This window comes from Danio rerio, chromosome 4, assembly GCF_052040795.2.
Source record: "Danio rerio strain M-AB ecotype USA chromosome 4, GRCz13ab, whole genome shotgun sequence".
NCBI classification, from domain to species: Eukaryota; Metazoa; Chordata; class Actinopteri; order Cypriniformes; family Danionidae; genus Danio; species Danio rerio.
In genome coordinates, this window is record NC_141024.2 from 884,618 (window position 1) to 900,304 (window position 15,687).

General features: G+C 35.2%; 1 protein-coding gene and 1 long non-coding RNA gene across 5 annotated transcripts in view; both read left to right on the forward strand.

The window, feature by feature from the left end:
* xpot (exportin, tRNA (nuclear export receptor for tRNAs)) overlaps positions 1–15,687 on the forward strand; it is a 266,921-nt gene that overhangs the window by 231,316 nt on the left and 19,918 nt on the right. For 2 of the 4 annotated variants that reach the window (XM_087246977.2, XM_087246978.2), the window contains exons 6-8: positions 11,697–11,847; positions 13,739–13,821; positions 13,940–13,996. In XM_087246977.2, the coding sequence (XP_087103103.1) occupies positions 11,758–11,847; positions 13,739–13,821; positions 13,940–13,996 (230 nt within the window). In that variant the 5' untranslated portion in view covers positions 11,697–11,757. 4 annotated transcript variants of the gene reach the window in all.
* LOC148679883 (uncharacterized) overlaps positions 1–15,687 on the forward strand; it is a 759,583-nt gene that overhangs the window by 204,368 nt on the left and 539,528 nt on the right. The gene's annotated exons all lie outside the window — the stretch shown is intronic.

Consider the following 15,687-nt stretch of genomic DNA (forward strand, 5'->3'; position numbering starts at 1 on the left):
CCAGCACAAATTTATTAATGTAACCAATTTAAGTAGATTGAACATCAAATAATTAAGTTTTCCCCCCAAAATTACCAGAACAGTTTGGTTTCAGCTCGTTTTAATTAAGTAGTTTGAACAAGTGTGTAGGAGCTCATTCATGCTAACCCTGAAGAGTACTAGACATATAACAAACACTGTGGGGATTTTACCCAGTATACAGTAATTCAATTGATCTGATGTGGAGATTCTACAGTAATATACTTTACTATAGTAATATAATACACTACTATATAATCCAGTAATATAAACAAATGATCCAATACTGTAGTTTTCTATATACTATACAAAATTATTCTTTTTCAAAACCGAGAAAATGTATTTTATTTATATTTATATTTTATATTTATTACTTATATATATTAAGCTATATACTTTTTCGATAGTCTACAGAACAAACCATCATTATACAATGACTTGCCTAATTACCCTAACTTTACCCTAATTAACCTAGTTAAGCCTTTAAATGACACTTTAAGCTGTATAGAAGTGTCTTGAAAAAGATCTAGTGAAATGTTATTTTGTCATCATATATATTTTTGTCATATATATATATACTGGTCAATGATTAATCAAGATTAATAGCTTTTTATGATATTGATATTATTTATTTATAATTATTATAATAATATTTTTCCTCAAGTCATGATCAGGCCTATAGTCTGCAGACCTGTTTTTCTATTTCTGTGCAGAATTTTGTAGGATATGAAAAACAATCTGCAGATGTATGCAGAACAACTTTGACAGTAATAGTAAATAATAAAAAAAAACTCCAAACACGCATAAAAACCATGCAAATCCATTTAGGTACACAAAGCAATGCCCTCATATAGTATATCTCAGAAAATACAAAACCTTACAAACTGCATTGTAAAGAAATCACGTAAACATTAGTTAATAATATTACATCAATTAATATGAAAAATGGATGAATCTATATTTATAATAAGAATTATAATCATTGATTTTGTTTGTAAATGGCGCCTTTCTAGACACCCAATGTGGCCTTACAATAAGCATCAACAGCCATGCTAAAACAAATTCAAACAATTAATAAAACTTTGCCAAACAAGCCTTGACCAAACAAGTATAAACACACGTCACAAATATGAAATAGCATGATAAATAACATGATAAAAAATGTTAAAGGAAAGCCTGCTTGAAAAGAAGAGTCTTTAGACGAGATTATCACTGCTCCTTAGAGGGGAAGCGAGTTCCATAGCCGAGGAGCCATAGAGCTAAAAGACACACACTTTACACACATTTAGAAGAGTAAATAAATAGACTTAATGAGGGGCTCAAAAATGTGCACGTACAGATTCTGTGTGGGTCTGCTTATGACCAGTGAAGTATATAAATTAGCATTGCTCTCTCTCTCTTTCTCTCTCTCCAAGACACCCAAACTCATTCAACTTTTCCATGCCAGAGGGGGGTCTTTGGCACTCGGCATGCTGGGAATTAATTCAGTTTCTCTGACATTTATTTGTTTGCCTTTGATGAAAGTCACAGAAGCAGTGTACAGCAGTAATGAAGGCTGAGATCAGGATATAGCGCTGCTCCGCTACTGCTGGCACTCGCAGCTTTTTCCCACTTTCCAGCTCTCATCATCTCACACCACTTTTACAGCCTACAAGAACTATTTACTCATTTTGGGATCATTTCAGGAAAACATACTGACAGATTTTCCTTCTTGGAGCATATACATATGGTCATGTGAAAAAGTTTGGACACCTTCAAAATGCTGAAATTTCCATATCAGGACGTAACAAATGATCTGATCGTACATTCAGATTTTGTTTTATTTGTCACACACACACTACGATATGCAGTGAAATGCTTATTCAACCACTCATGACCTTAAAAAACAAAACTAAAAATATATACTGTAATAATAATCTTAGAAATCGGTAACAAGTTAAGTATTTGTTATTCTATGCATGTCAATGGTTACCGGTTTGTAACATTCTTCAAAATATCTTATTTTGAGTCCAACTGAGTAAAGAAAACCCATAAGTCTTGGCTGAGAGTTAATAATGAGTATATTTTAATTTTTGGTTGAACTGTGCCTCAATATTTTAACTTCAGTTAAGAGGTCATGCAAAGAAGTTTTTTTATTAGTCAAACGCCAAACTTTGCCAAAAGTTCAGCGCCTTTTGATGCTCTAGAAACCAAAAAGGAACTAAAAACAATGTTATCTTAATTATTTAAAGGAATAGATCACCAAAAACTTAATTGTGTTATTATTTACTCATCCTTTACTTGTCAAACATGTTTCTTTCTCTTCTAACGAGCACAATAGATTATCTTATTTTGAGTCCAACAGAATGAAGAAAACCCAAAAAAGTTGAGCAACACTTGAGAGAGAGTAAATAGTGAGTAAAAATGATAAAACTGAAAAAAAAAAAAACGCATTTTTGCATAAACTGTTCCTTTAAAATTTGCTTTTTGGTGGGACATTTTGCATGTTAATACGTTTAGACACCCTTCAAAAATGCTGAATTTCCCATATCAGGACATTAAAAGTTATCTGATCTTAAATCAGTTTAAGTCTCAATAAAATAGTTTTTATATCACAAACAAAAGATGATATGCAGTGAAATGCTTATATAATCACTCATGACCTAAAAAAACAAAACGAAAAAATATCATAATAATAATCTTGGAAACCTGTAACCATTGGCTTCCAAAGTATTTGTCTTCTATGCATGTCAATGGTTACCACATTCTTCAAAATATCTTATTTTGTGTTCCGCTGTATAAATAAACCCCATTGATATTTGGCACCACTTGGTGAAAGTTAATAGTAAGAATATTTTTATTTTTAGGTGGACTGTGCCTCAATATTTTAACTTCAGTTAAGAGGTCACGCAATGAGGGTTTTATTAGTCAAACGCCAAACTTTGTCAAAAGTTCACCAAACTTCAGCGCCTTTTGATGCATTAAAAGCCTAAAAAATAATAATAACAATGTTATCTCAATTCTTTAAAGGAATAGATCACCCAATAATGAAATTGTGTCATCCTTTACTCATCCTTTACTTGTCAAACATGTTTCTTTCTCTTCCACACTCTCAGAAATAAAGGTACGCATGCTGTCACTTGGGTGGTACCTTTTCAAAAAGTACAAATTTGTACCCCAAGGTACATATTAGTACCTCAAGGGTACATAATAATACTTAAAAAGTACAAAAGTGTTATACTACTACAACTACTAATATATACATTTTAGGTGCTAATATGGACCCATTAAGTACAAATGTGTACCTTTTGAAAAGGTACCACCCCTGTGACGGCTTGCGTACGTTTATTTTTGAGTGTGTAATAAACACAATAGATTTTTTATTTTAATTTTGGAAACCATTATTGGTAACCATTCCCTTCCATAGTATTTGTTATTCTATGCATGTCAATGGTTACCGGTTTGTAACATTCTTTAAAATATCTTATTTTGAGTCCAACAGAATAAAGAAAACCCTTAAAGGTTTGGCAACACTTGAGAGAGAGTAAATAGTCAGTAAATGTAATTAAATTGAAAAAATAGTAAACATTTTTGAATAAACTGTTCCTTTGATATTTGCTTTTTGGTGGGAAATTTTGCATGTGAAAACATTTGGACGCCCTTTAAAAATGCTGAATTTCCCATATCAGGATATTAAAAGTTATCTGATCTTAAATCAGTTTAAGTCTCAACAAAATAGTTTATACTGTATGTCTCACACACACAGTACAATATGCAGTGAAATGCTTATATAATCACTCCTGACCTAAAAAACAAAACTGAAATAAACATCATAATAATAATCTTGGAGACCGGTAGCCATTGAGTTCCATAGTGTTTGTTTGGCTATGCATGTCAATGGTTACTGGTTTGTAAAATTCTTCAAAATATCTTTTAATCGTTCAACAGAATAAAGAAAACCCATACAGGTTTGGGTGAGAATACATTGTGAGTAAATGTTCATTTTTGGGTGATCTGTGCCTTATTTTTATCTTCAGTTAAGAGGTCATACAAGGAAGGTTTTTTTATTAGTCAGACACATAACTTTGTCAGACACTCATCAAACTTTGGCAGCTTTTTTATGCACCAGGAGCTAAAACAATGCAGTAATAACAGTCTTATCTATAATAGTTTAATAGTTCACCATGTACAGTCATCATTTACTCATTTCTGAATTCTTTATTGTAATGAACACAAAAGATGATTTTATTTTGAAAAATCTCGGAAACCGGTTACCATTGACTTTTATAGATAATCTATGAATGTCAATGGCTACTGTTTCCTACCATTCTTCAAAATATCTTATTTTGTGTCCAAGAGAATAAAGAAAACCCATAAAGGTTTGGCACCATTTGAGAGTGAATCAGCCCCGTAGCCAGCCTGGTATAAGCGGAGGTTCTTTTTCTCACAATGTGGACCTTTTTGCAGTTATTCACCTCATTTACTATGTATGCGATTTAAATACTGAATTTTTGTGACATTTTATGCACTATTTTAAGCTGGATTAGCTTGTTAGATTGTCATCATAATAAAATAACATAAATAAAATAACAGTTAATATACCAAAATATTTCCTAAAGATTTAGAATAAAGAAAAAATTATAAATACTTGTTTTTAATATAAAAAAATATATATAAATGGTTAGAAAAAAATAGGAATCTGTTAATATTTTAAATCGAAAACTGTAGCCGATTGTAGCCTTAGCCTAAAACTGGCCAGAACATTGAACTGTCCTCAGTCAGAATATGGCTATTTGAATAATAAAAAATTTAAACATAATAATAATAATAATAATAAAAGAGCCTCACCATTTTCTAGCCTCTCTTGTAAAAAAGTACATTTGATTTAATTGGAAATTCATGGATAACAAAAATAGCCAAATTACTTTTCAAATTCATTTTAATACAGATTTTGCTTGGTCCTAAAGCCTTTTTCAATGAATTAATTTCAGTATTTATGATGGCATTAAAGTCAAAATATGACAAATGAGCTCATGAATGGGACAAATTCCAGACCTTTGTCATTGAGGGGTGAGTCTTTCAAACCACCCGAAACCCCCCTGGCTATGGGCCTGTAAATAGTGAGAAAAAAAACAATGCAATTTAAAAAATAGTAAACTTTTTGTGCAAACTGTGCCTTAAATATCTGCATGTTTTACTTCAGTTAAGTCTTGCAATAAAGTCTTTTTACTGGTCAAAAGTTCACCAAAATTGAAACATTAACACAGCAGATTGCCAAACACTTCTGCATTTGTGTGTGTGTGTGTGTGTGTGTGAATGGAGGTCAGTGGAAGAAAAGGTGTATTGCTGGCTGACCCTTAAAGTGTTCTCCAAGACAGATCGATTTCAGCAAAAACAGTCGGTAGCTGTGACATCATCTGCCAGATTCGAGTACTTTGTAGTTGGCGGGTAATTCGGCGCCTTTTGATGCACCAGGAGCCAAAAAAGCAGTGAAATGCGGCCATGCTGGAAAATCAGTGTCCTGAAAACCCATCCCAAACCCCTTTTCCACCCACTCAGAAACACAATCCACTGCGCAAATGTTCAGAGTGACTGAATGCACTAAAACTCAAACATTTCAAAGTGTTGCAGACGAATAATCAGCTGTTGTGACAGCGACCGGGAGACGACACACACACTGGCAGGACTTCTGTGGAGAAATGATCCTACAGCACCTGTAAAACACTATCAGCCTGCAGGAACACAGCCCACACGTCATGCTGGAAGGTCTGAGCACTTCTTTGATCTTCTGACATGAAAGAAATACTGGAGTAAATAGTGTTTTGATAACCATACTGCAGTGAAGTGTATTGTACTTATAGTATTTACAACTTTTTTCTAATGAATACCGCAGCACTCTGTAGTATTAACTAGTATATTTTACATTTCACTGCAGTAAACTGTGGTGTGTTCTAGTTTAATATACTCCATAGAAAACTACAGAATTGGGCCATCTGTTTATAGTACTGTAGTTGTGTTACCATAGCAACTGTAGAATCACCAAAAACAGATTAATTGGTGTAGCTGTCATGTTACTATAGCAACTGTAGAATCACAACAAGGGATTATTGCTGTAGTTGTTGAGTTACCATAGCAACTGTTTAATCACCAAAACTAATTATTGTAGTTGTCATGTTTCCATACCAACTGTAGAATCACCACAACAGATTAACTGCTGTAGTTGTCGTATTACCATAGCAACTGTGGAATCACCACAACACATTAATTGCTGTAATTGTTAAGTTACCATAGCAACTGTGGAATCACCACAACCGATTAATTACTGTAGTTGTTGTGTTACCATAGCAACTGTGGAATCACCACAACACATTAATTGCTGTAATTGTTAAGTTACCATAGCAACTGTGGAATCACCACAACACATTAATTGCTGTAATTGTTAAGTTACCATAGCAACTGTGGAATCACCACAACAGATTAATTACTGTAGTTGTTGTGTTACCATAGCAACTGTGGAATCACCACAACACATTAATTGCTGTAATTGTTAAGTTACCATAGCAACTGTGGAATCACCACAACAGATTAATTACTGTAGTTGTTGTGTTACCATAGCAACTGTGGAATCACCACAACACATTAATTGCTGTAATTGTTAAGTTACCATAGCAACTGTGGAATCACCACAACAGATTAATTACTGTAGTTGCTGTGTTACCAAAGCAACTGTAGAATCACCACAACAGATTAATTGGTGTAGTTCTTGTGTTACCATAGCAACTGTAGAATGATCACAACAGATTAGTTCAAGTATTTTAGTATGGCTCAAAAACATTGCATCGGCCATAAATTACTATAGTATTTTATAATTATAGTGTTTTTGTAACGAAAACTTTTTGTGTATCTTTTAATGGAACCTTCAGTCTCAGAAGTCATTTTAATTTTACACATTTAAAAATATCTGTTGTCTGTTCCAGTTCAAATACACTATGATCAAAAACACTATGTATTCAACTGACTATGGTATTGTCTGACATGTGAGAGAAAGCCCTCCTGCTCTTCAGAGTTAAAGAAAGGACATGTTTTTCTTGAGTCTTCAGGGACGGTGTGTGTTATTTAATTGACCAAATTACTGAGCAAAGCCAAGGCTGATTTTCACATTCACAGAGGACTATCAGTGGCTGCGGTTTGTTCAGAGGAAGAAGAAAGCATGACTCGAGTCTGTACTGCAGTTTTTGTGTTGTCGGATCACACAATTACCGCCTCCAGGAGGGAAATCGATCGGCTCTGGATCGTGGGAAACATCTGTATAGTTTAGCTGGCCGGCAGCTGCAGAGCCGTGGAAATTACCCAGGATTATTGGTTGAGAGGATTTCCTTCCTCTGTACCTGCATGCCACGCTCTTCAGCGCAGAAGTCAGGCAGTGTGAGCGACTGCTTTTCAACACGGCTCCACAGGCCTCCATGAAAAAGCTTTGCTTTAAATAAACATGTGCGGGTTTACACTGAGAGAAAGGGACTTTGGCTCGCAGGGCCCTGTTTTAAAGAGCCTATTATGCAAAAAAAAAAACACCTTTATAAGGTGTTTAAACACAGTTGTGCAGCAAAGGTGTGTAAATATAACCAGCTTCTAATGGTAAAAATGTATTAATAATTTTTTAATAGTCAAATTTGCATGTGCCTTTGTATGTGTCATCAGAGACAGAAAGCCCCACCCACTAGTGACCATCTCTCACTCATTAGCATAAACAGCCCTGAGTGAGAAGCAGCCATATTGAATCTGCTGTTATGCTAACACATATGCATTTTAGCTACACCCTTTTTTTCCCCAAAATAGTGTAATTAATCGCGTATGGGTGCTGCTTGCAGTGTTTGTTTGTGTCCACACAGCGCACTTATGTGTCCTCACAATCATATTTTTCGTGCTTGAGTTTATAATTTGCAACTTTCTTCAGGTGTACAGTCATGTCATTTGCTATCGAGCTCTTTCATGCACTCGCATTGTATTGTTTAGCCATATTTAACACCATATTTATAGTACGATTATAGGACACAGGTTGCTGCTTGTGCTGGTATACAGCGAACATCTGAGAGGAAAGTATCATCTAAACTCTTCTGTAGACAATAGAGATGCATCATCCTCAAGTGTCAAGATGAACACTTTGTGTTGTTCAATCTGCATAGCAGTTTATAAAAGGGGAAAAATCAAAAGAGCTCTGAATAATACCGGACATCTAGGCCAATACAGGACATTTGGCAACCCACACAACAGAGTCTGTAGACATCAAAACAGCTCCTGTGAGAGATAAAGATAAAGCTTTAACTAATCTCCATCTTACAAGGACTATCAGAAAAAACAGTGTTTAATGTACAACATGCTCTTAAAACATAAATGCCTTAATATTTTGCAAAAATGTTGTTCTGTCTGATGTAAAAGTTCTTGTATAATCTGTCTTGGGGTATCTTTGAAGTTTTACTGCTAAAGTAGAAATGACGAAAAGAAAAATAGAAATGTCAATGACTCAAACTCAGCAACTTTCATGACTGAAATCTACAGACATGGGTAAAGGAATTAAACTGAATACTTGAATGTGTGTTTCAGATCTAAAATATTGGATCTGAAATAATGATCTGAACACCTATAAATGCTCAATTAACGATATATTACTATTCAAGCAAAATTAAACAGTGGATGAAATCCAGTTCTGTTCATTAAGGAATCATTCGACTTGTGTGTCATTGTTTGGTGAACAGAGTCCTCTAGTGGACAGAAATAAACACAACAGATCTGTTAAACAGCAGTGATTTGTAATGCGAGAGAAGGGAAATGATTGGGATATTTATTAGTATTTTATTTTTATTATTACTCAAATATCTCTATTATTTTTCGTTATTTTCAATTTTCAGTTCTTTTTAAACATGTTTTATTAGTTTTTTCCCTTTTAGTCATTCACAAAACAAAAATACAAACACAACATAAAATGCCTGACACAAAACATAACTGCATATACGAAAATATACATATGGCCAAAGCCATAAGATATTATGCTACAAATAATACAATATGGCAGGAAGAGGGAGAAGTTTGATGAAAACACATGTGAATAAATGTCTGTACAGACATTATGTCATTACGAGTTTCAAAATGTCACATAAAGCAAGGTTTATATTGTGCAGATATCAGTTGTGGAGTGGCTGAGACATGTTAAGTATTACAGGGGGATAGTCTCTCTGCCATCATTCATGGAAGGGGGCTTATCATTGATCCATGACATCTAAATTTTCTTTCTGGCAGCAAAAGTTAACAGGCAGAAAAGTCATTGTTCTTACTTGTTCCTTATTAGTTTGCAATTAAAACCCAGGAGAAGGGACAGAACGTCTATATCCATGTCCAGACCAAAAATGTTGTTTATTTGGGCTACGATTCTGTGCCGATAGGCCTGAATCACCTGACACTACCATGTGCAATGAATATAATCCCCTATATTTGATTTGCATACAGGTGAGTGGATTGCACTGAATTTATGTCTTAATTGAGATGTGATATAAATTCTTTGAAGGTTCCCGAGTTGAATGGCTCTGGCCCTATTGCAAACTGAAAGCTTATTGGCTAGAGATCAATCTATCTCCCATTCTTCTTCCAAAATATCCACCCCAAGCTCTTTTCCACAAATTGATTTGAGATGGGAGTTACAGACAGTGTTATAAGAGGACAGGGCCTTAGAAAGGAGTTCTTATCGCTGCCCTGTAATAAATTCTGTTGCAGTTATCGTTTTTATTTTAAATAAAGATAAAATAAAACCGTTACATTTCTTAAATGTTGTTTTTTATTTGTATTTTTGTTTGTTTTTCTTTATTGCATCTCTTGTTTTTATTATAACATAACTAACATTTATGCATTGTAAGATGACATATGTAACAGTCATGGAAAAGTTAGCCGCATACTGAACCCAAAGACTACAGAATACAATATAAATTATATATAGGCACTCTGCTGTACACACACACACACGCAAATGTGGTTTTCTGCCCTCTTTTATTTACGTGAAGCGTGCGCGCTCCTGTGCTCGAAGTTCTTCCTGTTCTCGTGCGCCGCACTTCCGGTCGGCCAGACACGCCACTGTTCGATCTGTTACATGCGCACTGAGTGCCCGGAGCGGGGCGGATGATGATGGAGCGGTAAAGTTCACGGTAAGCTGTGGTAACATTTGCTTCATCTATTAATTTACACCGTCGCCGCACGTTTTTATTCATTTGGATTAAAGTTTCGGGCGAGTCTTTTGTGTGACAGCGCGCGCCTGCACGAGCCGTCATGACCATCACATTCACAACTCGCGTATCAGTCCGTTAAGCTGATAATTCATCAGTCTACCGATTTAACGGCACACATGTTCGTCGGTTTAGCTGTACGGCGGATGTTTGTCGTTATTTCGTTGTGTTTTCTCGGTCTGTCACGCCACGTTCACTGAGATTCCGCACGCGCGTGACACGCTGGTCGGTTAGCAACGTGAGCGCGCAGAAGCAAGTCGGTTGTTTTTGAAATATGACAATATAACCGTGAGTTTAGCAAATATCTGAGCTAAATCTAATAGTACTGTGAATGTGGAAAAGTTTTTTGTGTTAGTGGGCTATATGGGGTTGATTAAACTCACTATTGGGCCCGTGTTGCATCAGAAAAGTGTTGTGTATCTGTCAGATCGTATGTCATGATAATGGAGTACTACAATATGTATTCATACCTGGAATAATACGTGCTTGTCTAAATATTAAAGTATAACTATGGTACAGCTCCTAAAACTACCACCATCCCATAACATGGTGTTGTGGTTAAAGAATAAAGGAGAGTGCTGATTCAGCCTGTGTGTGTCTGGTCATTTGTCTGTTGTTGTTCTGGAGAGGTCAGTCATTATTCCTAGATATATATTAAAATTGAATTGCATTATCAACCAGCCTTTTATTATTTACATTCACACTGTAATTGAGAATAAATCATGTTCATGATGGTATTGGGTATTTGTTTTATTTATTTAGCATGTTTTAGTGCTTTTTAGGATTACTTTAACCCTCAATGCAAAGTATTCTTAAGCTAAAATATAAAATAAAATGGTTCATTATAAAATATTCTCATAAATGAGTGAACTGTAAGAAAAGTTTTGTATGTTTTCATTATTTTATCACTGCATCCCCAATCAAACACAGCTAATCCAACTAATTAAGGTGTTCAAGACTACTGGCGGACCTCCATTAATTGAGTTCGAGACCCCTGTTTTTTTATCCTGCTGTGGTTTGTCGGTGGGCAAACAAACACATTTTTTTAAATACAAGCGTAAAATGTTTGCATTTAGGTTTTTTTTTAAAACATACTAGGCTTTTAGCAATCTTCTCTGTGTCAAAACAGACCTGAGCTCATTACAAAATTACATTTTAATCCTCTTGTAAAAAATATTGTCTGAAATTATTATATTTACAGTTATAACATTAGCTGTTGCATGTCAACATTATATTTCCCAGTGCTGGGTTGCGGCTAATAAGGCATCCGCTGTGTAGAACTTTGCTGGAATAGTTGGTGGTTCATTCCGCTGTGGCTAATAAAAGTAGTCTGAATAAAAATGAATGAGTTTCAACATGATATTGTCCACTGATCACAACTTGCATTCTTAATAGTGTTGACTTTGATTTTGGTGTGTGTGTCTTTTTCAGATGTTTGTGTCCTGTGTGGAGATTTGGAATAAAGTGATCGAGGACAGCAGCTAACCCACGTATGGCCTGCGAGTCGGCGTTACCTGCCATCATGGACGAGCAGGCCCTCATGGGACTGAACCCCAACGCTGACGCCTGCTACAGGCAGAGGGTGAGCACAAAAAACATGCGCATCGACAGACGCTAGCACAATTCACACACTCAAAGCTTGCATGCTTGTTTATAAGCTAGGCGTCTAACAAAAAAAAGAACACTTAAAGGTGTAGGGGGCTGTTGATTTATACACAACTTTTTAAAGAGACAGCAGCTATGTATGTTGCTATTAAACAGGAAAAATGCACACTTGATAGATAGCTACACAGATACTGTATTTGCATTTTGGAACAATCCAGTTGTACCGTATGGTAGCATAAAGGGTTTATTTCTGACTATTTAGCTGTGGAGATATTTCATTATAGTTCGCCCAGATTAGCTAATGGTACTAATCAGAAACATGAAGCCAGAGCATAATAGGGTTGGGCGATGTCGACTAATTTGGCATCGTTTGATGTATAATTTGAAACATTGCGATGGACAATGGCATCTTCGTCATAGGTGGAGGTGAATTAATTATTTACGAATAATTAATTAATTCATAACAAATTAATTATTTGGAGCCTACCGTTTCAACTACCTGATCCGCATGGTCTTTGTTTTACCCAATAACAAATCATAAATAAATAGATAAGTTGCACACAAATTACCACCTGTCAGTTACTTTCCGTGGGATGTTGGTCGGTAAAAAAGGTGCACAACCAACAGTGTCTGGGGTTTTCACTGAAATTACTAAGTTCAAGTGTGAAAGTGAAAGACTGAAGCAGTGTACTGATGCTGTGACACGCTACCTGATAGATTCACAAGACCGAAGAGTCCATAGATAGAGTCAAGATTAATTAAATATCAAGTTTAAGAACTATAGCGAGACACCATCCAGCGGTACATCCTTGATAAACTGTCCAATGTGCACTGCTCTCTCGAACTCAGACGGGTGCATGACAGTGTGTGTGGCTGTGTGTGTGTGTGTGGTCACGTGATGTGCATTTTCACAGAGGACTGTTCAGAAATGCTAGGTGAAACACTGGATGTGAATCATTTTTGTTCTAAAATGGCATTTTAATACAAAGACGTATTAGTGTAAACAGGGCCTCAGTGTGTATTTTTGGCGATGCTGGCTCAGCATCGTGTTGTTTATTGCCCATCGGCGATGGACGATGACATTGTCTATCGGCCCAACCCTAGTGCATAATGTTAATAAAGTTTTTAAGTTGAATTATTGCTAATATTACGTCAAAGTGAATCTAGTGGTCCATAACATTGCTGGTGCCACAGCTCAAACCCCGCCCCCTTAGCAAAGGAAACTGAACCATGGCATTGGTGTATCTCCTATTATAACCAATTTTATGCAAATTTCAACCTTGTCATGAAAACAATAGTTTTCACTAAAATAACGAACCCTTTTTTAAGTTGTTTTTACAGTACTGTAAAATGCACAGAATTGTCTCTGGTAAATTAAATTGAATGAAATAGTTTGAAATTGTTGACAGACACAAGTAGCAATTTCACATCTTAAATCCATAATGGAGAGATGTCACATGCATAACACATTTTAAAAATCATAAATGTCAAATAAAATAATTATTTTTTCTATTGACAGACAACACTTATTTATTTTGGGCTGTTCGGTTTAAAATATATGTAAATAGTTAAAAAGAAAGAATATTTGCATTTGAATAATGCAGTTTACTGTAATCATAAAGCACTGTTTATTCTATCTGCATCTTTACTCTGTTTATCTATTCTTTTATCATATTTTATGTAAATGTACTTTTATACAAATTAATCTCAATCATACATTGCATCCTAATAGAGCTATTTAAGTCATTTGGAGGAATTGTATTCATATCAGAATATTAATATTGCAGTAAAACCATAATTTTTTTCCATTATTATGCTGTATTATGCCTGTGAAAACCTCAATATCGCATCATTCTGTGTGTTTGCAGGCGCTGGCATATTTCGAGCAGTTAAAGGCGTCTCTGGATGGATGGGAGGTGTGCGCTGAAGCCCTCGCTAAAGGGGTTTACAGGTGAGATGCACAGAAATGTCAGATTAGGGTAGCGTTTACTCATGTGCTAAACTGGAATAGCATATTATTCACTATTATGTGCAACATTATTAATGTAATGTATGCTTTTCTTTGTCAGTGACGATCATGTGAAGTTCTTCTGCTTTCAAGTCTTGGAGCACCAGATCAAATTCAGGTATTAGAACTATTGCATGTGCAATAAGTGACATGTTGGCATCATAATTAAAGTTAAAATTAATTCTATTCAAATAAACTTAACCCAAAACCAACATTTAAACAACACTTAAATACAGCAATGTGTAAAACTTTTAAAAAAGGATTCATTTATTATAACTCATTTGTAACAGTATTAGTTCAGCTTTGGCAATTGACAGTACATTGATTCAGAGTGCATGTTAACTCATTACATTATTGCTGTCAAGCACAACTATGCAGTTTAATAATTTGTTAATTAATGGTATTAGATAACATTGCATACTGAGTAAATTTAATAAAGATTAGCTTTTATTGACTGAATAGCTATATTGCACAGTAATGTTAACATTTGTTTAGCTTTTACAGTGACAATTGTGTACAGTATGCGCTGTTATACTTAATTATATTTTTGAGTTCATGTAACTAAAACACTACTGTTAGGTACATGAAAACCATGAAATTCACTGTTTATTTTAGTAGTATATTTGCTATATTGTATTACATTTGTATTGTATGTTTCTTGAGTTTTTGTTTCATCTTTATTTGACTTTTGTGGTAAGTGTTTTTTTTTTTTTTTGTACTGAATATATATATCCTGAATTGTTCCGAAATTGACCTAAAACCACATCGAATCGTGAGAAATCTGTATTGTTGTTGCACCTCTAATGGACATGCAGTCTAACATGGACAGAGTCAGTTCAGAGAGTAAATAATGGAAGAGGAAAATGCAAAATACCATTTTTACATTTTAATGAAAAACAAAACATCCATGTTACAGAGACTATTTTCGTTTTGGTCCCAAACCTCAAAATCTTTAAAAATGGTTTAGTTGTTTAAGCATTGTGGTGCAAAGTGTCTTTATTTATAGTGCAGAGTGAATAAGAATCACAAAAACACAATTTGAAACATTCATTCATTCATTTTCTTTTCAGCTTAGTCCCTTTATTAATCAGGAGACGCCTCCCAATTTTATACAGGGGTAAGTAAATGTAAGTACACATAGGTAAGCGTGAGCATGACTTCAATGCGCACCCTCTGATCAGCTAAAAGTAAAGGTATGCATTTAGGTGTATGTGCTATAAAGTTTGTATGAGCTGGTCTGCTGCTGGCCAGTGACAATCTCCAACAAAACCTTGATTTCATGTTCTGGTTTCCACTATTCTTTCAAGAGGTTGACATGGTATGTTTGACTCTTCCCTTTATCTTGATAACATACCTTATAGGCAATAGGCTTCCTCCTCTATATGATTTCATACAGACCATGCCACATTGCCAACAGCTTGTTGGTGGAAGATGGCAAGACTAACAATACCTTTTAAACAGGTTGGTATTCTCTACATCTCTGTTTTTTGACTAGATGGTCAAAGTTCACCACTGACTATGAATATTCTAGTCACAACATCCACTTCGTCATCCTCCTCTTCTTGTGTCTCCACCTTGCAGGCCAACATAACATTCATTTCAGGTTCTTGGTTCTGCCGTTCTTTTAAGAGGTTGACATGGTATGTTTGACTCTTCCCTTTATCTGGGTGACATACCTCATGGGTAAAAGACCCCCTCTATATGATTTTATACAGACTCTGCCACTGCCACCTACAACAGCTTGTTGGTGGAAGATGGTAAGAGTTACAATGCCTTCTGACCAGGTTGGTATTCTCTGCGTCAGGACCA